The sequence below is a fragment of the Uloborus diversus genome, chromosome 9 (assembly GCF_026930045.1).
Source record: "Uloborus diversus isolate 005 chromosome 9, Udiv.v.3.1, whole genome shotgun sequence".
Lineage (NCBI taxonomy): Eukaryota > Metazoa > Arthropoda > Arachnida > Araneae > Uloboridae > Uloborus > Uloborus diversus.
The window spans coordinates 34664444-34690701 of NC_072739.1; the positions used below are offsets into that span (position 1 = coordinate 34664444).

Consider the following 26258-nt stretch of genomic DNA (forward strand, 5'->3'; position numbering starts at 1 on the left):
TCTATGATCACTGTAACTGCTGTTTGGGCTATTTTGGTTTTTGAAAGGTATGTCATATTCAATAAATCTTTCATGAAGATTCATTCCCTTACCGTTCACTTTCATCTGCAGCTTGAGATGCTTCTTCTAATTTCTGAGTAGCAATTTTCAATCTTTCTTCTGAGCGTTCTAAGTCTTCTTCCAGCAATTGAATTCGCCTATTTAGTGCAGCTACTTCGCTTTCAGCCTAAATTTGTGTAACAAAAGGAAAAATCAGTACTTGATAAAGAAAAAAAAGTAATACTGTGCCAAAAATACTTGCCATGAGGTTTAAAAACCATAAAAGTAACGTTAAAATTCCACAAGAAACGATAAGAATTCCAGACTCATGCTTTATAGTTGCAAGGAATAGATACAGAGGCTCAGGTTGAAAAATGCGGGGGGGGTGGGGGGGGGGGGGGGGGGGGGGGTATGTACTCATTTGTGTACAGCGAAACCTGTAAAGTTGACCACTATTTTCAGGCACAAAATTAGATCTTACCATATAATTCAACCTCTATAAGTTGACCACCCGCTTAAGTTGACCACTAAAGTAACGCCCGCAAGTGGTCAACTTACACAGGTTTCACAGTATATGTAAGTGTTGGTTTCTTGTAATACTGATACAGCTAAAACCCATTGAGCCTTGCATTTTTACCACTATTTGGGCAATTTTAATCTTGTTTTAGTGGCAAAATTATTAAAACCTCTTTTAAAATATTACCAGGAAAAGATCGAAATTAGAATAACATTTTTAAAAAATCAGTCCTATTAATATTCTGCAGATTAATTTCCTTATATTAAGCTCAAAGATTTATTATAATTATTATTATTTTTTTTTTCTTTTTTTTTGTCTCTCAAAATCTCTAAAACATTTAATAAAGAAAGCACCTTTCAGGCGTGAGTCACAAATAAGATGATTAGAAATACATGCAAATCCCTCTTTTGTTTATCCAAACAAATTTTAGTAAATTAAAACTCTTCATATGTCTTGGTCTGAAGGAAAGATATCTTTCGCGAAAATTACGACCACAAAAACATGCCCTTCATAAAATAAACATTTTAAAACAAAGTATTCTATCTCCAATTCTTTATTTAAAAAGGAATATGCCATAAACGACAACGAATCTGGCACAAATATGAAACACGTTCTTACATAGGGGGCTCGTACGGGGGGAAGGGGGCAACTGCCCCCCTCACTTTTCAGAGTTTAAAGTTAATGATAATGGTGGATTAATTAAATTTACGAAAGTAAAAACTAAAAATTCCAAATCAATGAACTTTTCTCATCCTATTTCATAAGAATGAACTTTAAAATGGAAGGATAGAGTCGACGGTGGCTATCCGTCCCGATTTTTGACGCCATATTCCACATTTTTAGAAGTAATTAAATCAGCAACATTAAAAGTCAGTAATAAAGCCCAATTTTACTTTAAAAAAAAAAAACAGATTCTGGAGTCACGTCTGCTAACCCCCACACATCTTTCAATCCCCATTTTTTTTTTTTTTTTTTTTTTTTTTGGTGACGCCTATGTGTTCTGAAAGTAAAAGATTTTAGATTTTTCAAAATTTTACTAGAAAAACTTAAAAGAAAATGTTTGGGAAAGAGTTCAACTATTAGCTTTAGTTTCACGCTAAAAATAGAACTAACGAGCTAAGCTTCGAACTAAGTTACGTTAAAAAAAACTGCATCTGATGTATTCTTCATTCTCAATTAGTCCCACAATAAACAACTTATTCAAACTGAAAAATTGCTTACACAGCAGTTTAACATCTGTTGCTGCAAGAGGAAGTTGTCTGAAAGCAGAATGAAGCATCACAGCATCACATGTGAAATGTCACAGAAGTTAGAGAACAATGAGATACCATTTATTATGTCACTTGACTTTGTAACGCATTAAAATAATCAGAAAATATTAGTAATGTGACGTCGAATGTTTTACCAGGCTTTAGGGGACAAAAAGGTGAGAAACGTCAATTATTTCACTCAAGTTGCAGCTTTTTCGCTTTTCCAAACGTACCCCCCCCCCCCCCCCCCCAACTCTCGATAACCAATCGGAGAAGCAAAAATAGATTTTTTAAATTACATTCGTATATTTTTTAAACTCAGCTGTCGACGCCAAGCGATTCTTATTTCATTCACAGTTACATTTTGCATCACTTTTCTTTAAAGCGCTTAGTTAGTAAACACTACAAATGACTAAGTGTCCTTTAATTTTGTTTACAAATTTCGATTCGTAGTGGAATTTGCAGAGGCTTCATAGACCCTAGGGGTGCAAGTGGAATAGTTAGAAGAGCACTAATCGACAGGAAACAAAGAACACTGCACACAAGAAAAATGTCCGAGAGATGGGACAGGAGCCTTGTCCACTCACTTTTTTTAAATTCAAAATTAACAATCGATCAAAAAAATGATAGTCTTAATCGATTTATGTGGTTTAAAGTAGTACTTAATAAGTGCGTTAAATTTTCCTCGTTTTATCCGTTAAAACTCCATTAGTTAACGTTTCTCTTTCCGAGTGACCGCGTTACCCTAGCCCAGCCGATCTACACTAAAAGCGAGCATGGATCGTGAAAGGGTCAGACTCAGTTTTGGGAGTTGGAGAGCGACAAGGAGCAGGGAGCTCTGCCTCCTACTTATTCCATAAAAATTACAATGGAAGTTTAAATTGGAAGGACAAAGTCGACTGATTTTTGAGACCGCTTTCTGAATTTTTCACAAGATCATTTTATCAACAATGACGTAAGATCCAGTTATATAGCCTAATTTTCTAAAGTACTACTAGTCAGCGAGCATTCCCCCCCCCCCCCCACACACACTTTTTGGTTTTGATGAAAATGTTTTTCTTGCAAATTTTGAGCTCAAAATAACAAACTAATGATAGCTTGTTTATCATGCACCGTTTTCCCCGTAATCAACAGTTTATGTACTTTTGTGTTGTTCTTAAAAACTTCACAACAAATATATATCACACTAGCTGCGTGCCCGGCGTTGCACGGGCTACCTAAAAAATGTAAGAGCAGTCCAGTTGATGCCTTTGTAGTACACTGACACTAGTTTCTAACGCGTTAAGGAATAAATAAATGCGCGTAAAGCAAGGTTTGCAAAACACCAGTAAAACATATTTTTGCCAAAACACCTCATCAACGTTAATAATCGTTATCAATGATACAAGTTATGAGTACATTTTCAGTCAGCACAAAAGGGGAAAATATATGCATTATCAACTATAATCTTTACTCACGTTAAACTGAATTACATCTGATAGACTATATCGGAAATATTTATGCACAATAACAATCCGCTTTTTACATAAAATAGTCTACTACCCGGCGTTGCCCGGGTGTTTATTAATGCAACATACCACTCAGATAAATATTTGGATGGATTCTATCCACATGGTCGTACAAGAATTACATCAATCCGTTTTCCAGGTACAAACCCTCAAAGAACTCAAATAACTTGTAAATCACTCATTTACTTTACGACGTGCACGGTCCTCCTCGAAAATGAAAGTTATGTCATGTGACGCGTATTTAACAATCAGGCTTGAACAAAAAAAAAAAAAAAAACAGCAAAATTTTGCTGCAGATTACGGCAAAATAATCGAAAAGTAAACAACTTAAACACCCTGATTACAGGAAAAGCCTTAAAAACAAAAGCCTAATTTTATTTCTTTATATTCGAGAAAAAAAATTGCAACAGATGTTTCTTTTCAATGATTTTCTTCACGCTGTAAATTTTAATAAAAGCGTTCATCCGGAAAGTTGAGTTGAAGCACTGAATAATAATTTGAATGGAGGAAAGCCTTCGAAAAATATGGATTTTATTTTGAAATCTAAGAGTCATAATTAATGATTTTTAATTGATATCTCCGCTAATTATTATCGGAGGATTATGTTAAATAGCCAAACATGAAGACGGGAAGATGACGAATCCATCGATACCTGGTTCGATGGTCAGTTCACTGTCGTTCGGGAGAAGAAGCTTGGACATAGATAGATAGATAGATAGATACTCAGATTTTATATGTATAAGACTAGCTGCGTGCCCGGCGTTGCACGGGCTACCTAAAAAATGTAAGAGCAGTCCAGTTGATGCTTTTGTAGTACACTGACACTAGTTTCTAACGCGTTAAGGAATAAATAAATGCGCGTAAAGCAAGGTTTGCAAAACACCAGTAAAAACATATTTTTGCCAAAAACACCTCATCAACGTTAATAATCGCTATCAATGATTCAAGTTATGAGTACATTTTCAGTCAGCACAAAAGGGGAAAATATATGCATTATCAACTATAATCTTTACTCACGTTAAACTGAATTACATCTGATAGACTATATCGGAAATATTTATGCACAATAACAATCCGCTTTTTACATAAAATAGTCTACTACCCGGCGTTTCCCGGGTGTTTATTAATGCAACATACCACTCAGATAAATATTTGGATGGATTCTATCCACATGGTCGTACAAGAATTACATCAATCCGTTTTCCAGGTACAAACCCTCAAAGAACTCAAATAACTTGTAAATCACTCATTTACTTTACGACGTGCACGGTCCACCTCGAAAATAAAAGTTATGTCAAGTGACGCGAGTTCAACACTCAGGCTTGAACCAAAAAAAAAAAAAAAGTCAGTGAAATTTTGCGACAGAGATTGCGGAAAAACCATAAAAAGGAAACATTTTAAATCCCCTGATTACAGGAAAAGCCATCAAAACAAAAACAAGAATTTTACCTGTTCATATTCGAGAAAAAAATGGCAACAGATCTTTTATCTCAATGATTTTCTTCACGCTATACATTTTAATAAAAGCGTTCATCCGGAAAGTTGAGTTGAAGCACTGAATAATAATTTGAATGGAGGAAAGCCTTCGAAAAATATGGATTTTATTTTGAAATCTAAGAGTCATAATTAATAGTTTTTAATTGATATCTCCGCTAATTATTATCGGAGAATTATGTTAAATAGCCAAACATGAAGACGGGAGGATTACGAATCCATCGATACCTGGTTCGATGGTCAGTTCACTGTCGTTCGGGAGAAGAAGCTTGGACATAGATAGATAGATAGATAGATAGATACTCAGATTTTATATGTATAAGATGAACTACTTGTGAATCCTCCACGTGCCTTTTTTCCACTACAATACATTTGAAATATTTTCATACACCGAATTTAAAGTTCTGGATAGAGTGCACCTAAGTAACAAATTTAAATATGTAACTTATGGCAAAAATAAAGAGGGGTTTGAAGGTGCACAAGTTAAAACTGTTTCCATCCTCAAAAAAGGCAATGGGGCACCTCCATCAAATAATACATAGTACTCCACCCTCCCCCCCTCAAAAAAAACCACAAACACTTGAAGCCCCCCCCCCCCTCCCATCGTGAGTATCCCTGAACTAATGTGATCTTTCATGACGAAGAGCTTGAAAACTAATTGTCAGAAACAGAAAAGGAAGACTGGCTGATATTCATATCAAGCGTGCACTACTCATAGGAGGGTTTGTGATAAAACATTTTGGTACTGAATTTTCGAGTCAAGCACGTTTTATTTATTTATAATCCCAGTTGCATTTAAAGGACAGAAAAAAGCTCAAATTTGTTGCACACTGTAAGAGGAACCGATCCATAAACAGATAGAAGCTTTTGATACCGGTCGCCAGAGCAGAGTTTTCGGTCAAGGGCGCAGATACCGCTGAAGTGCCATTTCGGGGCACGCAGGGAAAGCGGCAGTGTTGAAATACGAAATGAATCATCAGTTTTAGCATCTCGATTTAGACACACCCAGTCACCGTTGCGGATGCTATCAAAAGATTTAAGGCATGACCATGTCAAAACGCTTAGCCAAGGCTGGATGTGACCAAAGTGACTGGCCTTTTCACTCAGCAACCTTGAGATGACCACCGCGTTCATCAGTTTCATTTCGGTTATTTACTTGGAATTACAAAAGAGAGAGCTTTTTCATTTCGACAAACAGAAGAAAGTTTAGCAGTTTGTGATCATCATTCAGAAACTCCAAAGCAAACAAGAATTAAAACTGAAAACCTTAAAATTAATGAAACGAAACAGTGAAATCGATTTGATAGAATACTTCGAGTCGTTGGATTGCATACATTGTTTGGAAGCTACATCGCACAGGGGTGCCCCCCCCCCCGCCCTCTTCCCGCAAGAGCGATGGTGCACCCCCTCAAACGCTACGTAGCACCCCACGAAATGAAACCAAAACGCCTCTCAAATTACTCCTATCCCTAAAAGTTTTAAGCGCAGTCCAGCAGTTATATTTTTTATTTTCTCTAAAAATTTCAAGCTTGTATGATGCTCGAATGTAAGAGCAATTTTGAGCAAGATTGGTGGGTAAAAAAGCTTTTCGAAATGATTTCAAACTGATGACGACCTGAATCCAAGAAAGCTCGAAAACTTGCATTATTTGAAAATTACCCAAAATTGAAATATCTGTAAGCCTTGAAAATAATGTGTAAGTTATTATCAAAACTATACAATTACTATTATTTTTTATTGATTTTAGGCAACCGGAAGAAAAACGCTAGTATTATATGGCAGAGAAAGTGAACTGAAAAATAGAAAAAAAAATATTCGAGAAAATATTGGAAGGAAACAGATACGGCGATGGAACAGCGGGGACAAAAAGTTCTTTTCGAAGCAATTACACACGTTTTGGAACGATGAGAACCTATTTTGGAGGAGCAAATTATTCATTCTGAAGGAATAAAAATATCAATGTGGAACTAATTTCACTTAAACGCGTTCAAAAGACCTAAACTCACTTCCCTAAAAAATTCAGCAATACAGTTTAAATTCTACAAATCGATTAACAATCGCCCCGCCCCCCTCCCGCATTACCTAGACAAGATAATTATTTTTTAACATTCACCACGAGCAACCTGGACGCCGCCACTCAGTCTTCCAGTCGGGCCGGTGAACTTCCGTGATCAAACGTTCAATGTTTTATCAAAAGCGAACTGTTTTTCTGCAGCCACAAGAGATTACTCACAGTCGGTGCGTTGGTTGAATGCTTGCCTTAAATGGCGTGACACATTCAAGTACTCTCCGTACTTATTTTAAGGGCTTTTGCTATCGATGGAAATAAGAGTGGTCCTCCCGCCACATTTAAATCTATTTTTGCAGAGTTGATTTTTTACGGGCTCACAAAATTGAATCTTTAATCGAAAATGAATTGTAATTTATGGCGGTAAAAGAACGAATCCAACTTGTGGATTTGGAGGAGGTCATTATCGGAGAGGAGGAGGGTCAAAGGGACACAGAGACGGATCTGGAGGGAATTTTCCGAAATACATGTCCCCAAACGCAAATTTAGGCTATATTAGGCCGCTTAAGAAGGAGGTGGGGATCATGACCCTCCTCAGGGAGCGAATACAAGGAGGTTGATTCATGGGGTCATACCCAAACTAAACCGTCCGACAATATTATCCGTCCCACATTTTGTATTTGATGAATAAAATGTATAACGATTTCAGTAATCTTTTCAATTCATTAATTATTCTTGAAAGTAAATATTTGAAATGCTACTTTTCAATGCTTCAGAAATAAATTCGTAACGTTTATGCTCCATTAGGCTTCTTATAGTCACTCAAGCAGTTTCAGAAATTCTTCGCACCCAAAACCGTAGGTTCGTTTATAGAGGGGGAATTGGCCATTTTTCACCATGACCCCCACTCTCCTGAACTGATCCTGTATTGATCAGATCTGTGTTCACCCTCCGACCCCCCCCCCCCCTTCCCCCTCGTGTATCCATTCTTCACCTGGTGTTACTGAAGTCGAAATTTCCTTCGCAGCAATTTTTCTCAGTTAAGACTATTTGGAGTCATTTCATGATGCTGCGAATCGAATGTAAAAAAACAGTTTTCTACTTTTCTAACGCATTTCTATTCATACTCCATATAAAAGTATGAGAATATTTTTGTAAAATAGTAAAGTTAACTTTCAATCAAGTTCAATAAATTAGAGGTAAACATTGCTCTCAAATTAAAATGGAAAAATATTACTAATAACGTTCAACTAGAATCACTTGAAATCTCGCTCATTTTAATTATTTCAATTTAATTAAAACTCATTTGCAATGTTTCAGAGAAGAATAAGCAAAATTTGTTGTTTCTATTGTAACCGCTGCGTGTCTGTCAAATAGGAAAACAGCCGAAGGTCAGATGTAGCAAGAGAGCCACAACCCAATCAATTAGATGGAATAACTCTATCACAGATGAATGAATAGAGACACCAAATGTGGAAAAAACTTCCTTCTGTTAGATTTAGGAAGCGACAAACAGGGGATTTAAATTGTACAGAAAACAGCCACGAAGTTTTGCTATAAAGGAATCGTACGGATAAATGTTTAACAAGACTTATATGCAACTAGTGTTTATAAACCAAAAAAAGTATGGAAAGGGTACCTTTTCTGAAAAAAAAAAAAAATGTCACAACGAGGATGTTTCCAAGAACAAAAAACAATGGCTTAAATGTCGCATGAATTCCCTCCCCCCCCCCCCGTCCCACTGTAAAACATGGGCAGCTTTTGTACATCATAAATATGATCATCCATCTTTTACAAGATGTTCCAATAAAGGTGCGATTGAAGAAAGAACATTTTTCATTTTCCTTGCATTTTCGAACTTTAAAATGCAAGATCAGCCAAACTTTAAAGCTTGGACATTTATCAGTGTTACAGCCACCAAATATTATTCTAACCCATAAAAAATATATCACTAGATATTCAATGAAAATAACAGCCAAAAAGTGAGAAAAACCAAACATGTTTAAGGATGGTGATATTTTAGATAAGTTGGAAAACAAAATGTTTCCCAGTAAAGTATCTCGTAAAATGACATGGAGGGGGGGGCCACAAAGAAGAAAAATAATTAAATTTGGTTTCATATCACGAATACAATTCAGTTTTTTCCACGTCACATTTTAAGAGTTCGAAGACAATGAACCCTAGAATAAAAAATTGCAAGCGACCACTTAAAAGCACGACATGTATTTATCTTTTTAAAGTACATTTACTGCAAAAAATGCTTTACTATTTCCATATTCCTCCATTTCCTGACTAAAGATAGAAATAAAAAAAACTAACTACCCCATCAGCAGCGAACGACTTGCAACATTTGAACACTTAGCATCCAAATTATTGAAAATGAAAAACAAATCAAAAGCTAGAGAGAATCATTTGCCCGACAGAGGCATAAAAAAGGTTTTAAAAAAAGAACAAACGAACACACTGGTAACACCAGCCGGTCCAGTTGGGAAAAAGATCGTCTGTGCAAGCTTGCAAAAATATTCGCTGCCGCATTCAGGAAACCTGTTTGGCCGAATGGTGTAGTTCCTAGGTAAGAAAGAGCATCGTTCGATGGCACAGGAGGTTAAAATATTGCACACAAAACCATTTCCACTGTTCCCGCCTCCAGATAATCTCATACTGAACACATTCAAGCACCAAATACAAAATAAGTTTAGTTCATAAGTAAACGAAATTTTATATTATGTTCAGTCTTCTTTGCAACTAAATTTTGAATGAAATACTTAAGAATTTGAGAGTTACAACTCACACGCAAAAAATTTATAAAAAATAGCTTTTTTTTCTTAAATTTATTATTTAAACTTTTGTGAAAAAACGGATCAGACGCGCGATGTTGCATTTTGTGACAGGAACAGGGCAGTAGACAAGAGAAACCCCGGGGGAAGTCTGCCATATGCCTGAGCCAGGTCCGTCATTTGGTCGGTCGGGAGGGGGGGGGGGGTCCCTCCCCTGAATGGGCGATCGGGGGGGGGGGGCTTCCCCTGGATTTTAAAAACAATGAAAGACATTTTTGTAAGTATTTTGTTGTTTTTTCCTATAAAATGTGTAGAGCACAAACCCTTTGCCCCCCCCCCACACCCGAAAATTATAAAATGGCAGGGCCTGAGGTGCAGGGCCGTGCACAGAGGGGACCCGAAATTAAGTTTTTTAGAGGGGAAAATTCTCAATTTACCAAATGAAATTAAGCATTTTATCGAATGACAAAACATGTTTCCTATACATACAATGAGAAGAAGCGACAGAAAGATAGACTAAAAAACTGCAATACTATCTCTAACTTTGCCGAATGAAGAAAAATTTTAGGAAGTCACATTGACCTCCCGTGACCTCCATCTGGGCGCCCTGGCAAGCGTAGAGAATTTTGGGCACCGTCAAAAACTAATTTTTCGGAGCCCCCCCCCCCCCTCCCCTTTCAAACCTTTCAGGAAGTAGTTACTCCTGGTGGATTTCACTAGTTGAGACCAACTCCTAAGCCCCATCCATGATCGGGGAGTTTTGAAAATAAAATTCAATCATGATTCAAACCCAGCTCCTGTTATTGGTTTTTGAAGATGCAGAACAAACATCGTCTGCATTCATATCACATGATTATGTGGCATGGAAAAGATTCCTTTACTATTCATTTGGCTTGAATGTTTTCGGCACAATTTCATGACTAGTGCAGATTTGCATTGTGAGAGCTGAAGTATTTCCATCCGGTGGGGAATTTACTGTCAAAATTCTCAAATGGTATTGGAAATCCGCCAATGGTGATGGAAAATGAAATAATGTATGCTAAACCTTGGGACAAGCTGAGGGGAAAACTCAAGATTCGAAATACGATGTATAGATTTGAAAAAGCAAATGGTGGATAAAGGATTCGAAATCAATTCCATTTTAAGACAATAAAATACACAACACTCATTGTTAAAACACAGTTGAGTAATGTCGAGCAAAGGAAAATTTACTGAGGATGTCCTTGGTGTGGTTTTTGGGCAAGCTACCCAATGCAACATCTAGAGGATCAAAGGTTCCTTTAAACCACTTCTTCCTCCCCCCCCCCCCTCTGGAAGAACCTTTGAATGATAAAGCTTGACCATAAAAAGAAGGCGAATGACCTTGAAGTGAAACATCATTTGTATCATTCGTAATAAGTAGACTCTGCCAGAAAGCCCCGAATTGTAAGAGGCATGGTCTTGCTAATCCTATCTATTCCAAAATAATAACAACCAACGTATTACAAATGATGGTTTTGCTTCAACGTCATTCGCCTTCTTTTCGTGGTCAAGCTTTACCCTGCCCTATATATCCACCAAGTTTGGCACTTCAGTGAGCGTAGTAGGAGCAGCTGCTAGGCAGAAGTTGAATGCCTGCCCCAAAATGAAACATAAGATTGTCATTTAAATGCTTTTGATTTAGATTTAGATTTTGCATTTAAATTTCTGCACTTTATTTTATTTACTTTTTTGTGGGATTTATATGTGGGTGAATTTCAAATTACTCAATTAGTTAGAGGCAATTACAAGGAAAAAACAAAACATCAGAAGTGCTATCTTCTAGATACAAAGAATTTATATCTTATTCTCTTTTCAATAGTCTTCGACCATTTATGTTATTGAGTCCTAAGGCAATGAATATAGATAAATGCTTGTGCATTGTTCACTCAAATCTTATATTAAACTTTCAGAAACTTTTTTTTTTTTAAACCAAGCAGTCTCGGGATTTACACGAACCTGCGATGAAATTCTATGAAGTGCATGTACAACTAATATGGAAAACGCATCAACTTCAAAGTAACCCTCAATTTTTTTTTTTTGCAGATAAAAGAAGGAATGGTGGATGTGGGAAAGAAAAACTCATTAAATGCAGAATTCGATAACAAAACAACTTTGTTAAAACAAGAAAAGGAAAGGTAGAAAACTTAAGAAATTCAATGATGAATTGAAAAATTTCAAAATCCATTTTCTTGATATAAAGCAGCAGTATAAAGCATTTAACAAATGCACAGAGAATTTAAAATCTGATGAAGCAGTAGTCCACCATTGATTTTTCCAAAATTACTCATGTAAATTTTCAAAAGACGGTGAATCGTTTCACTTTAGAAGCTCGCGAAACCAAGCGATATTACACACTTGTTTAATATATCTTGCCTAAAGTCAACTTCTTTTTGTTTGGTTTCACTTGTGCATGACCATAGTCACCAGAAATTGGCATATTTACTGTAAGAAATTATATACTCCATGAGGTTGCATAACATTCCCTGATTGTATAATTGGGATTTCAATGATTGCATAGTTGGGCTTTGCACAATTGCTTACTGCACAGATGCCTGAGAGCACACAGAGTGCACAATTCTTAAGACTATAGATAGTCCTGACCGAATAGTGGGATAACAATTTTTTTAGAATATTCCTTGACCGCTATTCGGGAGAAAGGGTAAATTGGCTGCCTATTTTGTAAAAATATGTCATTGTGTAGAACAATGAAATAAGTTTTCAAGGGTTCATACTCAATTTTAGGAATAAAATGAAGGAGTTTCGGAGGAGTTTTGAAGGAGAAAAATGAGATTTTGAAGGAGTACTAATGGGTTATCATTTAATGATGTCGAATTTTTTTTGAACACATTTGACCTCCCTTCCTCCTTTGTCACATGTCATATTTTTAATAAACATATTGTTACAATAACTGTGTGATGTCACTTTTGTCATCTTCTCTCTTCCCCTTTTTACAATTTCATGAAGTCGTCGTTCCCTCAAGGCATGACATCACTTGTGGATCACCCTTTTTACAATGTCATAACTGCAAATTACTAAACACTTATTTTTTTAAACACACACTTAATATAGTACACCTACTTATTTATTTTTAAATATTTAAATAATTAGACAACCTGACTTTTGCTGCTGAGAGGGGTTGAAGGAAAAACAACGATCATAAAACTTGAAAAAATAGCCGAGCACCATTTAAGCATGTTTTACTTCACTTATGAAATGTCTTACTCATCTAATAATATTTTCACCTTCAACTTTTAGGCCTTCTCTGATTAATTTGTAAGTCACATACATCCATATGAAAAAAAAAAAATATATATACAAAATTACATTAAAATTGCCCTTATGATGAAGTTAAGTTGTCAATTGAAGTACATTTTAAGTTACTGTCACAGAGGAAGATTATGTGGTATTTGAACTAAAAAAGTAGTTTTTAAGGAGTTGAAACCAAAATGAAAGAGTTTGAAGGGCCCTTCAAAAAAGTTTCCTGAATGAAGGAGTACTAGAGGAGTTCCGAAGGGGCGTACGATCCCTGTGTGCATATAGAAAATTCATGGCTTCAATTATTGATTGTTCACTACTATGGAAAGAAGTGAAAATTCTATTTTATTAACAGACAAAAATTAAAAATCTTAATATGAGTTGACAAATAAATGTTCTTCGTATTTTTTCAGATGGCCAAAGCTCGCAGTATCTATAGAAAAAGAACTTCTACTAATTTAACCAGCAATCATTTGACCATGGTTTTTTAAAGGAACTTGGAACTCTTGAGAGTGGACATGGAAAGGGGGCTGCTAATGACATTGGTGTAGTTTCAGAATAAGGAGCTGAGTTTTTAGTTGCCGCAAGCACAGATATTCCAAAAGCAGTCTTTCTTTAAAGCTCAAATGATGTACAACTATCTGTTTGCTTTTTATTGCTAAAGATCAGGCAAACATTATTGAAGAAAGTCTTCCAGATATTAATTGCATTCTCCAATTGCCAGAAACCAGGAGCCCAAATCTCCTCAGTCTGACTTGTATTCATTCCGCACTGATGTCACAATCCAACTGAAAGTAGAAAAGACAAGAACCTAGTCCAAGCGAAATAGTGCTCCTTTGTAGAACTGCGTCCACAGTTATTGGTGGAAGAAGTTCTGTTCAGACAAATTGTACATGGTGTTCGGCTCAGGGTGTTTATTTTGGATTTTAATAGATAGGATGGAAGAGAAAGAATTTATCCCTAGAAGCATAAAACAGAGAAAACTCATTTGAATATCCTTACCATAAATTTTTGTTAGAACTTTCAGAGTGCATAAAGATCTAGCTCTGTACATCACTGACAAAATCAGTCATCAACTGCCAGAACAAGGCTTTCCTGCTGAACTTAAAGTACACATTAATTGCTTTCTAATTATGAGATCAGAATTTATTATATTACAGTCTCTTAGAACTTTCTCCCTTTTCTGTGTTTTATGAGATCGTGGTTTTACATATTTAACTGATCAGTCTCAAAAGTCCTGAGGTTCTGCTTAATTCAAGGTCATTTATACTTCATTTTACATTTGGGAGAGTTGTTTTTAGTGATCCTGAAAACCAGGAAATTTAAATATCCTGGCTAGCAATGGTTTCGAGCATCCTGGATTTTCTCAAGTGAATCATACAATCAACTCTCTTGATAAATAATTGAAATTAACTTTGATTTCCCACAGTGAAGAACATTTAATGCTCTTTTGGATGTCTCATTGCGATGCTCTTTTGGATGTCTCATTGTGATAAAAAAAAATGGAAATGTAAAACTATAGGTGCCTAAATGAATTGTATTATACAAAATTTAATCCTTCTACTTTATTTTGCATTGACAAACATTTTTCTCTCAACAGATGCTAATAGCCCTTAAATTCCATGCACATGGGGATACCAGCTGACGGCAGACTTCAGTCTACAAGTAGGTCAAATGTCTATCAGCAAAAGCATCAATGCTGTCAGCAGAGCTATAACGGTGGCATAACTGCCAACATGCCAACTTAAAAATTCTTACAATTTACGAGGTAGCTATATTTCTACGCTTTTTGACCATTGGAAAACAAAATATAAAATTTTAAAGTATGATAATATTTTCAAATCTTATCCTTTACTTGATCTGTGCTTTTATAAGCCAAAAAAATTAAAATAAATTTAAAAATAAGTAAATAAACTTTTATTTATTTTAACTAAAACTTTGAAAAGTTGCCGACTTCGCAGCTTTCAAAAATTGTCTATCAAAAACTTGTTCAAAACAATAGTTTTTCTGTAAGCTCTTACAGATTAAAATGTTCTCCATGCTGTTATCCGATAAAGAAAAACGCAGCTGTGTCTAGTTCAACTTACATGAATAGCAAACTTCTGCACACCACGTGCAGGGCCCAATATAGGATGATTTTGCTACCGTTTTTCGGTACCTTCACAAAAATCTTGTTTTGAAATAGGTACTTTCACAAAAATCAAGTAATAAAATCAGGTAATTTCACAAAAACATCGAAAATTTCACAAAAATTCGCATTTTAAAATATAAAATTTGTTTCTCTGTTTAAAACAAAATTTACTTATAACATAAAATTCTAAGCAGGTTTATATGAACAATCGCTTAAATAGCAACCTTTTTGTGGTATTTTAACTAATTTTTAGCTGTTTCTTGCCAAAGTGTATTTATGCAATATTATCGCAATCTTTTAACATGTTTTGGGGAACCGTTTTTCTCATAATTTCCAATATTGTACACAGTACATAGCCCATTAAGCTGAAATTACGATGGTATTTTTGGTACTTCTTAGGTTTTTAGCCCCCCCCCCCCCCCCCCCCAAGAAACGAAACCTGTTAAAAATAATACTAGATGACATTTACACTTTTCAAGCTAAAATTTCACTTGTTCTACTTCTCTTTTACAAAATTAGGATGCCTCTAAAAGTTCACAAAAACAATGCTGATTAAAAGAAAAAACTTTCACAAAAATAGAATGATGCAATACGTTCAAAAAAAAATAGGTAGCGAGAAAAATATCCTGGATTGGCCCCTGAACGTGTAATTCTCATAAACACATCGCTGTGCATAATAGCAAAATAGAATTTGTTATGAGCGATGTGTAATGCGTCAGAGCGACTAAAAACCTAAAAATCGTACAAATCTGCCATAAAACCGTACAAAACGTCTGAAAATCTTACAATGTGTGGTTAAATTGTACAAGTTGGCAGCTATGCGATGGTACTAATGCCAGAACTAATATTGTTGCCTGATTTGGTGAGCAACAGCGTTTAAGTCCAGCAACACTATAGCTGGATGCATCGGGGTGATTGACTGTACCCACTGCTGCGTCATGAGACCATTTCAAAGCAACGGTCAAATGAGAGTCACACGAGTGAATTTAGCCTGGTGCTCTGATGCGGATGAGGGAAGGGATGTTTTGAGAGAGAGAGACTACCCATGTGCAATAGAGAACAGCGGCATTGTGTGCTAGCTCTGACGGGTAGGGTGATTTATTGATGCCTGTATCTTATGTTTGTATATTTTATTGTACAGTAACTTAATGTCATATTTGAATAAATGTTCAAATAAATGAGTTTAGTGAACACTTTAAACAGTCAAACAAGGTGCAGATGCCACTACAAAATATTGGAACAAAAAAATTCTCATGGCCAAAAGCAGACAACCTGAGTGTCATTGATAAGGAGGACCTAGTTTTGAAACTCCCATGTCCAAACGTTGACCAAAAATGCAACGATATTGCATATAATTTCATAAATTATAACTTGTGAAAATACAATTTCATTATTAGAAGAAAAAATTGTTTAACAGGATACATTATCTTAGATTTGTTTTTCGTTACTGATTTTTTACTTAAACCTTGTTTTAAGCTATGACATAGTACTAAGAAACATCTTTAATATTTGAGAATATATTATAGTGCACTGCATATTTTGGCTAAAAATTATAATTGTTATTTAGATTTAAGAAACATGTACAGATACACATTTAGAAGAGAACACTTTTTTTTTAAACCATTTCAATTTCAAAAATGCCTTAACCTGAAAAATACCCATGTGCAAATGTTTGTGGTTTCAATATGTAAGAAAAAATATCTTTTATAAACATCTTAATAAGTATTTTATAGTTTAATTGCATGGGGGTTTTGGTAATAAAGTGTACAGCTGCTATAAGGTGATGTGAAGTCATAAACATAGCCGTAATCTGAGATATTTTCTAGCATGCATCAGGACAAATCAAAAGGTCTTTGAGCCTATTTTTTATTTGCCAAAAATAGGTACATACAGGTTTTTACAAATGTACCTATCTTACAGTATTACTCTACCTAGTCACCACACCAGTTCAGATATTTGTCCCATTGCAGCACTAAATTAGAGATCTCCCTGTGGTAGAATTCTTCCGGCTGCCTGTGGAACTGTTGGCTATTGAAAACAATGATCAATTCCCATTCAAATTCGTTCTGTGCATGTCGGCTGGGAGCTGGCTGATGCGATTGACACGTACCAAGTCAGTGTGTATAAGACATGTGCGTTTGAAAGAATGCGTTAGTTGGCAGTTGTGATAAATGCCCATAGGAAAGCTCGTTTATTCTTTTTGTCTTAGGCGATTTTGCCTTTTTAGTTATCTTGTAAATAGTTATGTTTGTTTTAGAATTGTTTAGTGTTCAAATAAACCATGAGATTTTAAACTTGGTTTTCTTTCAAGATTGCTACATGAACATTAAAAGTTAGGAAATTCGAGAAAAAGAATTTTGCTAACAGGAACCACCGCGTCCCTCGCTACTTCGTCGCATGTGAGCTCTGTCCTCCCAGAAACGTCTTCAGTGGACCAAAAACGTAAAAATCACTAGGAGCAAGGTCTGGGCTGTAAGGTGGGTGTTTCAGACTCTCCCAGTGAAATGACTGGAGCTTAGAGACACGACAGTTTGGACTGACACATGTGGCGCATTTTCGTGGAGGATAAAGACATTGTCCACCTCAAAGAGAGACTTTTTCCCATAGGTGGAGTGCATTTCCCTCTGAATTGCTATGAGCATTTGTCCCTTGCTCGATAGAAAATGAATAACACTTCGCTGCTGACGTCTGAAGAACAACCGCCATCTTAAATGACTGACAGTTGCTCATCGGAGCAAAAGACAGATACAGTTCAAGGGACGGTCACTGCTGTTAATGTATATGTTCGCTTTGTATTCACAGCCGTATTTTGTCTAAAAATATAGGCGCAAAGACTTTTTGATTTGCCCTCGTATACTTGCTTACTTTCCATTAAACAACTTGAGTATTGATTTTCCTACTTTCATTGAGCAAATCATATACAACCTTTCTGAAAGAGATTGCATGTATTCAGAAAGCTTACACAAACTAGTTATTAATGGCAAAAAAAAGGAAAGATTTGTAAAATAGAGATCTCAAATACAGTAAAAGACATTTGGAGAGCCTTTTAATATGTTTAAAAAAAAATTTCCTGCACATAGATCAAAAGCAGAAGCTTTTCACAAGTTAAATTTCACAGAAAACTTTGTTTTCCAAGTTGATTTTGCCGAAAATGCAGCATGTTCAAAACATGAACGGATAAGATGAAAATCAAACCCAAAAGCTTTTGAATTGTATATGATACTCTTGATCACACGAAACTAACAGTTAATAAGTTAAAAAGATTTTTAATGAAGCAATTGAAATATTAACACTGACGTTACAAATATTAAATTTTTAGATGAGCCTAGTTCTCAATTCTCTTTTCTCTCTATGAGAGAAAAATTTCCCGAGGTATTCAATAAAATATACAGTCGGACCTCCATATATCGAAGTAGCAAATTGTCAGAAAAAAATTCGATGTATAGAAATTTCGATATATAGAAACAATTTTATTTTATCCTAAAAGTCTCCTAAAACATTAAAATTAAAACTAATTTATGTGTATGAAACCCAATTTCTAATTGATATGAGCATCGTATTAAATAAAAGTTAATAATTAAAAAAATAACAGAAATTACATTTTTGCACCTTCATACATCTTCATTTTTCAATTCAACTTGATTTGCAACATTAGGGGATTTTCATTTTGACAATGTAATCGAAAGAAAAGTAAAAAACTAATCAACTTAACTTGAATGATTTTTACTGCAGCTAAAAAGACTAGGAATGATAATCAGCAGACAAAAGGGAGAACTTGAAACTGATTTTACAATGTTACTAGTTACAACTAAGATTTCAAAAAAACTTGAGGGAATTTAAGAACTCCAGAACGAAACAACGACCTATCTACACACCCCTCAACCCGAGATTCCTTATGAGTTTCGTAGCAACCATTAATAAGCATAATTTTCTCCCCTAACCTTCATTTTTCATGAGACAAACAGTCTAAAGTGGAAAAAAAATCTACGAATGTCTCGAAAAAAATTCGATATATAGAGATTTTTTCGATACATAGAAACAATTTTTCTATGTAATGAACATAGAAATTTGCTGGGATTTCGATATATAGAAAATTTTGATATGTGGAAGTTCGATATATGGAGGTTTGACTGTATTTGCTTACTTTCGGAATTTGCATTTGACAGGATACAGCAGGATACTTTTGCAAGTTCTCTTCAGCTACATGTAAAGTCTTTGAATTTATTTATTTCCAACAGTTTATGTTTTAAATAACTCAGTAACTCAACTCAGCTCGTGCTAGAATTGTTTACATTTGAAACCATAGCTATTACGCTCGTTTTTTCCAATCTTATTCTCTGTTTTATACACAAAAGTTTTTTTGTATATTTTGCAAATTCAAAACATAGATGCAAAACCAAAGAGAGCTTCTGGTTCTAGACCAAATGGGAAAAGATTTCAAGGGAATATGTATGTAGAGAAAGTTGGATGCAATAAAAAAAAGAGTGGTATTTTTGAGTGTAAGGAACCAAAACAGAGCTCTAAAGCGAAGAAGTGGTCTGCAACACCAGCAGCTGTTTAAAATAGGTCAGTGTCAATCTCTGACAATGTCCAAGGCTACATATTAATTGATTTTTTGCATAGTATTTTCTGAAATTCGCACTATTATTTGCTGCACAAATTGCAATGGCAAAATTGAGATTTGTGAAACATTTCAGCAACATTTGTCTTCTTAATTAGTTGTAACTTGCTCCAAAAAATATACCTGAAGTTTACCGGAGAGCTGTTTTTGCCATTCGCTGCATTGGGAAAGGTCTGAATGACATTAAAACATTCTATTCGATAATGTGCCTGCCTATGCCAGTAGCACAAAAAGCATATGACGCTATCAATGAGAGAATTGCAGATGCAACAAAGCCGATAAGTAAATTGAATACGCAAAATGCAGCTTGCTCACAGAAATCTTTGACCCATGATCCCGACAAGTTAACTGTAAGTGGAGACGGTAATTGGATGACTAGGGGCCACACATCAACTGTTGGTGTATGCACTGTGCTTGATGCGGAATTGGGGAAGGTCCTCAACACAGAAGTGTTGTCAACTTTCTGCAAAGCTTGCTCAAGCTACAAAGGGCCTAAGATCGGGCCAAGATACAAAGCATGGACCAGCAGTTATAAAAAGCACTGTAAAAAAATCATACTGGATCGTATGGAAGATGGAAATCAATGGCACGCTGAGCATTTTCAAGCATTCAGAAAACCTTCAGTGTTAAATATACAAACTAAATCAGTGATGGGGACAAAAAACCTAACCGTCTTTGGCTGAAGGTATGCCTTATGGTAAAACCTGCCCGATACAAAAAATTGAATGTGTGGGGCATGTTAAAAAAGAAGCTTGGGACGAGGTTGCTGAAATTTTAAAATTCATACAGCAAAAAGAAACTGTCGGCAAAACCATTGGAAGAAAGGATCACATAACCTAAGAGTTAATTTTTAAAAATATCCATTTATCATGGGGGCAATATGGAATCACTCTGGAAGCATGGAAAAAGAACCCGCAGAATGTGTTTAGCCCAACAGGTGCTTCGTCAAGGTGTGCCTACAACCGAGCAGTAAATTCAAGAACTGCTTTGGATTTCATACATAGCTTGCCAGAAGCTGTGTGTGCAGCAATAAAACCTACTTTTGCAGAGCTATTGCATTCAAAACTGTTGAAAAGATGTCTTGGAGGGAGAACTCAAAATACCAAACAGTCTTTGAATCCCCTCATTTGGAAATACTGTCCGAAAGTGTCTGGCTGTGAGGTGCAAATTGCTGAGATAGCAACTAATATTGCTAGATGTCTCTTTAATGATGCACCAAAAATGTTGATTCCTATGCTGGAGGAAACTGTGGACTGGACTTGATGGAGTGGATAATACAGCAATAAACATTGCTGAGAAATGCAGCTTTGCCTCATCTCATAGTGCTCGGAGAGCAAGACTCTAAGAACTGAATTTTTAGAGCAACAAGAAAGAAAATGCTATGATTCTGGGGTATATTAAAATGTTGTCTTGTTGGGAAAATAGAGATTTCTTTTCCTTCGCTTTTTTTTAAAATTTGTACAGTTCTAAAATTTAATGTAACTTATAATAGGTTTTTGTGTTCAATATACAAAAAAAAAATTGGTGAATAATTTCGAATGTGTTTCTTCTCAGAAGTTATTGATCTTCACATTAAATACTCCAGTTACCGTAGTTAAATACATACTTCATTACTCATCTTATGATATCTATAGAGAGGAAGACTTAAGAAATTTATAAGGAAGAAGGGTTTATGCTTGGAAAAGGTGAAAATACATGTTTTGAGGGCATTTTAAGTACATAAAACTCTTTTGGGGGATAATAAACAAGTAACCTCCCACATTAGTCATTTTCTATTTCTCTTCCCTTAGTGGTTGAAATTTCCCCCTAATCCGAACATGATTTGGGGATTATCGACTGGCTTATTTTGTGCTGCGTTTCCCAACTTCCCATCATTGTAATATTTTATTTTTGCAAGTGCTTCACGTATTTACTTTGATGAGGGCACAAAATGAAAAAGTAGGTTGTCATTCAAGCAAAGAGGTTCTCTTACTTAAAAATTTAAAAACTCATTTTCAAAGATTCCATCTAAATTTAAGAGTGCAATATAAATCTTCTGGGAATAAAGATGTTTTGAGTTTTTTTTCGGAGAACAAAGTGATCAGATCCCATCAAATCCATTTCTAAGCAAAGTTTTGGAAGACCAACACATCTGTGAAAAAAGTAAGCATTTTTTCTGATGGTTGTGCTAGACAATCTAAACGAAAATGCAATTCAAACATGTATACGATTAAATTGCATTATAAATTTAACAAACTTAGTTGGATATTCTTTTCTACAGCTCACGGAAAAAGAGCTGTTGATGGAATTGGTGCTGTTGTAAAAAGAAATGTTTAGAGTTAAGTATGGGCTGAAAAAGGAATTGTAAAGAATACTGCAGACTAGACAAAGATCATTTATGGAAACCATAGATTGGTGGAAATTGCAAGTTAGTGGCACTGGCACTTTTGATAACTTATTTTTCCTGGTAGTGGGTAAAAGGTTGAATTAATATTTAGAAAAATTGGCTATCAGGACCCGACATGTGAATAAGAAGTTTCTTTGAGGCAACCCACAAGTGAGTTCTGTACGGATCATTATGTTTTTTTCACTGAAATATGTGTTGGATATGCCCTTGAAGGAAGTCCTTTCCACAATTGGTGAGTACCCTATTCATTTTTGAGTGGGACGGTTACCGTGTGTTAACTGCATTTTATTGTGCAAATTATTACCTGCAATGACCATATATTTTTTTTTCTTGGATTCATGTCTCTAAATTTTTAAATAATTAGTTGTCTGTTTCTTTTCTTGTTTGCAATATTTCCTTTTTTTTTTTAAATTCAATTGTTCTAATTTTGGTTTTTTAAAATAAAACTAAATCTGATCTCCAAGAATTAATAAAACAGCTAAAGTTAATCTTAACTCCGGATTTGAGATAAACATTTAAGAGAACTCATTTCAACAAGTATGAAGGACCTGGAAGTCATTAAAACATAATTGAGAACGAAAAGAAAGATTTTGAACTAGAAAGGTTCAGGTTGAAGTCTCTCCCACAACAGGGGGCTGCTCCAAATGTAAAATCAGGATTTTGAACGTCAAAAGACAATTTTGAATGTTAAATTTATTCCGAAATTCGATCACAAAAATCGGACTAAGTTTATATTTACCAACTTCTGAACGACAGGTAAAAAAGGCAGATTTTGTTCAAACTAATTTGTTATACTGCTTGTTGAGTTTGCTGTCAATAGACATTGTGCAGTCAATTGTTCGGTAGCCTGAAGAAAAGTCAAGACTACGAGTACAAACAAATTTTGCTGAATAAATTTAAATGAAATGCGGAAGCTTTTCGCCAAAATTTGTTCATTTGACTAGCGTGTAGAAGGAATCTGGAAGGATTTTGCTTTGAAAGTAAGAAATTCCTTGAACAATGGCTAGAGGGGTTAGATGTCAGCAATTTTGAATCGTTAAAAGATCTTATGCTGACCATCAAATGAAAAAGTATGTAGCTGTTAAAATTAAGGAGTACTTTATTGACAATTGGTGACAGTATAAGTATAAAGAAATTTTCTGAACTGTACAATAGCTACGATAACAGAGCACAATAGGACATTGATAACTCAAATTATAAAAATCAGTTTCTTCTGTATAATTCATAAATCATATGGAGTGATGAACCTTCTTCATAGTTCAAAAACAAATTCACGGTGAAGCTTCTTTCTTAAAACAGAAATATTATAAAAATTTCATCTGGAAATATTTTGCCACCTCATATGGGAAAGGTGCATTGGAGGAAATGTAAAACGTTTTTAGTCAAACAAAACTGATTGCAAAGAGATTCAGATCCAGCAAGTACTTTAGTTAAAAATACTGAAGTTCAGATATCTCTCAAAGGACTCTGCAGAGATAAGGACCAAGATTCTGCACAGTTGAAAAGATATGTGAATTCAAAAATCTTGCAAAATCAAAATTGTCATAATTGATGCTGCTGAGTTTTATGAGGTTACAAAAGAGCACAGTACAAAAGTTGTTGCATTATTTTCTCTAGAAATGAAAAAAAAATCTTTATCGGGAACAGCTTAGAAGTAGATGGCAGAAGATAGAGAAATCGGTGCCTTATACTTCGCATTATGCAGAGCCTTTAGGTGAAAATAAATTTAAAGTATTTACTAATTCACCCTTTATACTTTAACAAAGGATAAAAAGCAAAATAATTAGATTAATCAAGTTTAGTCTGAACATTTGAATGAGAGCAAGAATGCTAATTTACAGCAAAAGCAGAATGACTGAGAACAATACTGATTGCATTACAGGAAATTTTGCCATGGTTAATTTAAAAACTGTTCGGAATAGAGAGATTATTTGTAAGGCAAGTAACTGCAATAGATCAGCACAATATTGAAGTCATGTTTCTAAAGAAAGTCAATGATTTAGGGAATGTATTTGCTTTTCCTGAAAAAGAAGACAGAAGTTTTTGTGATTCACTAATTGTTAAAATTTTGCCTGAACCTGTGTTTGATGATAAAAAAATTATAAACTTTTAGAATGTATTGAAAATATTCATAAATATTTTTGCTTCAAATTATCATTAAAAAGTAAGTTTTTATTTCTTTCATATATTTAGCTAGCATAGAACAAAATAGCCATTCTGTCCCTTCAGAACAGGTTACTTATTTATAAAAAATTAAATATATTTAACTTGATTCTCAAAAATTTCAAATACATTGTTTTCTTGAAAATAATTAACTATTTTAAATAAAAAATGTTTTAGTCATTCAAATATAGAAGTAGAGCAGAGAAACTCGAAATTAAAAAATAACATAATAAGTTTTGTTTTTATTTTATATTAAAGTAGCTTATGCATATTATTTCCACTTCTAAATTTATATGAGCTTAGTTTTTCATAATAATTTGAAACAAAAACCTTTGCCTTCAATCTATTTTAAATTGCTTATATTATGTATGATACCCAACTCGAAATGTCCCCTCCAAAACAAACTTATCACGGAATGTATCTGTGATGAAAAGGATGAAGCTAAAAATTTCAATCTATGCCGTCGGGACTGGGTGGTGGTTATGTCTGATTCCAAAACATACTTAGAAGAAATAATAAAAAGTCCTCACAAGATTCAAATATCTGTAATGAATGAAGCAAAAGGAACATTAGGGATGTATAACTGGCCAGTTCCTTCCGACTGCATCACATATAAGACACAGAATATTGTAAAGAAAATTTCTCCAACAAGAACTGTCAAGAACCGTGGACACTTTAAATTCAATGAAACAATTTTAGTTTTGCTTTTCCAAATTTTCATGCTATCGTAGCTCTTTAGTTGAATCATGAACAAATGCTATGAAATGCATACTTTGAAAAATTTAATTTAATCATTTCACTCTAAAAATTATTTTTAGCGTTAAAAATACATAATGCTTTATAACCCTAACTATTGAAGACATATTGTGCTAAAAATTTTATAAGTTTTTTTACATACCGTCTGGGCCTGATTACTGAATAGGCCAACTTGACCACGGCCTAGCCCCCCCCCCCCCCCCCCCCCAAAGGTTAAAGTGATCTTAGCAAAGGGATGAAACTGTAAGGTTTGACTACAGGAGGGCCCCGAAAAAGTGTCTGGCCTCCTGATATCTTAATCGGGCTTGGATACTGTCACATGTGGGACAACCAATCTGCGTTTATAAAAACAATATCTTTGCATTAAAAGTCTATTTTCCACAAATTCTGGGGTTCTTAAACTATGCCATTGAAACCAAGGAACTCTCCTAAAATTGTAGTTAAGTTGATATTCCTAGCCTCATATTTTGGTAAATTTAGGATGTGTGACGAATTATGTTTAGTTAATTGGACTTTTTCCCTCCATATTTCTCCCAAATAGGTGTATTTCGAATTATAACTTTTCTTTCCCCTCATTTTTTAATTTTTTTTAAAAATATTTTGTATAGTTAAAAGAACAAGCTAAATTAAGATTGTTTAGAAGTTCCAGAACTAAGAAAGTTTGCTTTTAATGATCTTAACTAAAGTTGAATTGAAAGTCAATGACTTGGTATTAAAGGAATGCTAGTAGGTAAGTCTTGATGCTTTAATTTCACATAATAATCAACCAAGCAATATACATTTCATTTCATGTAAAAAGCCGATTGTTATTGTACTAACTATTTTTGATAATCTATCAGATATAATTCAGTTTAACATTGTCATGTATCTGCATTAATTGTAATTGTTTTCTACCACTATGACTATAACCACTCCCTGACCAATATGTTCGTTGTTTACATCCTCCATCATGCTGTGTTTGCATCGTAGCACCAATAAACATAATCTGGATTAATCACATGTATTTCATTATTCCATAATCATATAAATACATCAACATATACATCATGGTGTCCGAAGTATTTCAAATGCATATTCCTTCTAAGTTACAGTAATTTTTTTCATATTATTCGTTGTGTTGGCCAACTAGCATCCACAGAATGGCCCATTAATTTCTCCAAATGGAAACATTTATTCCTGGTGACAACCCAGCAAAGGCATGGAATGACTGGAGACAAAAGTATGAACTTTTCGAAACTACCGTTAAATACAATAAAGAAGATGACGAAACACATATCGCGTTGTTACTCAGTGTGGTTGTTAAATCATCCTACAAGGACTACCTAATGTTTG

General features: G+C 34.8%; 1 protein-coding gene across 3 annotated transcripts in view; it reads right to left on the bottom strand.

Annotated features, from left to right (window-relative positions):
• LOC129229383 (tropomyosin-like) overlaps positions 1-26258 on the bottom strand; it is a 131936-nt gene that overhangs the window by 30413 nt on the left and 75265 nt on the right. For all 3 annotated transcript variants that reach the window (XM_054863678.1, XM_054863677.1, XM_054863679.1), the window contains one exon: positions 93-226. In XM_054863678.1, coding sequence (XP_054719653.1) covers positions 93-226 — 134 coding nt within the window. The remainder of the gene's footprint in view (positions 1-92; positions 227-26258) is intronic.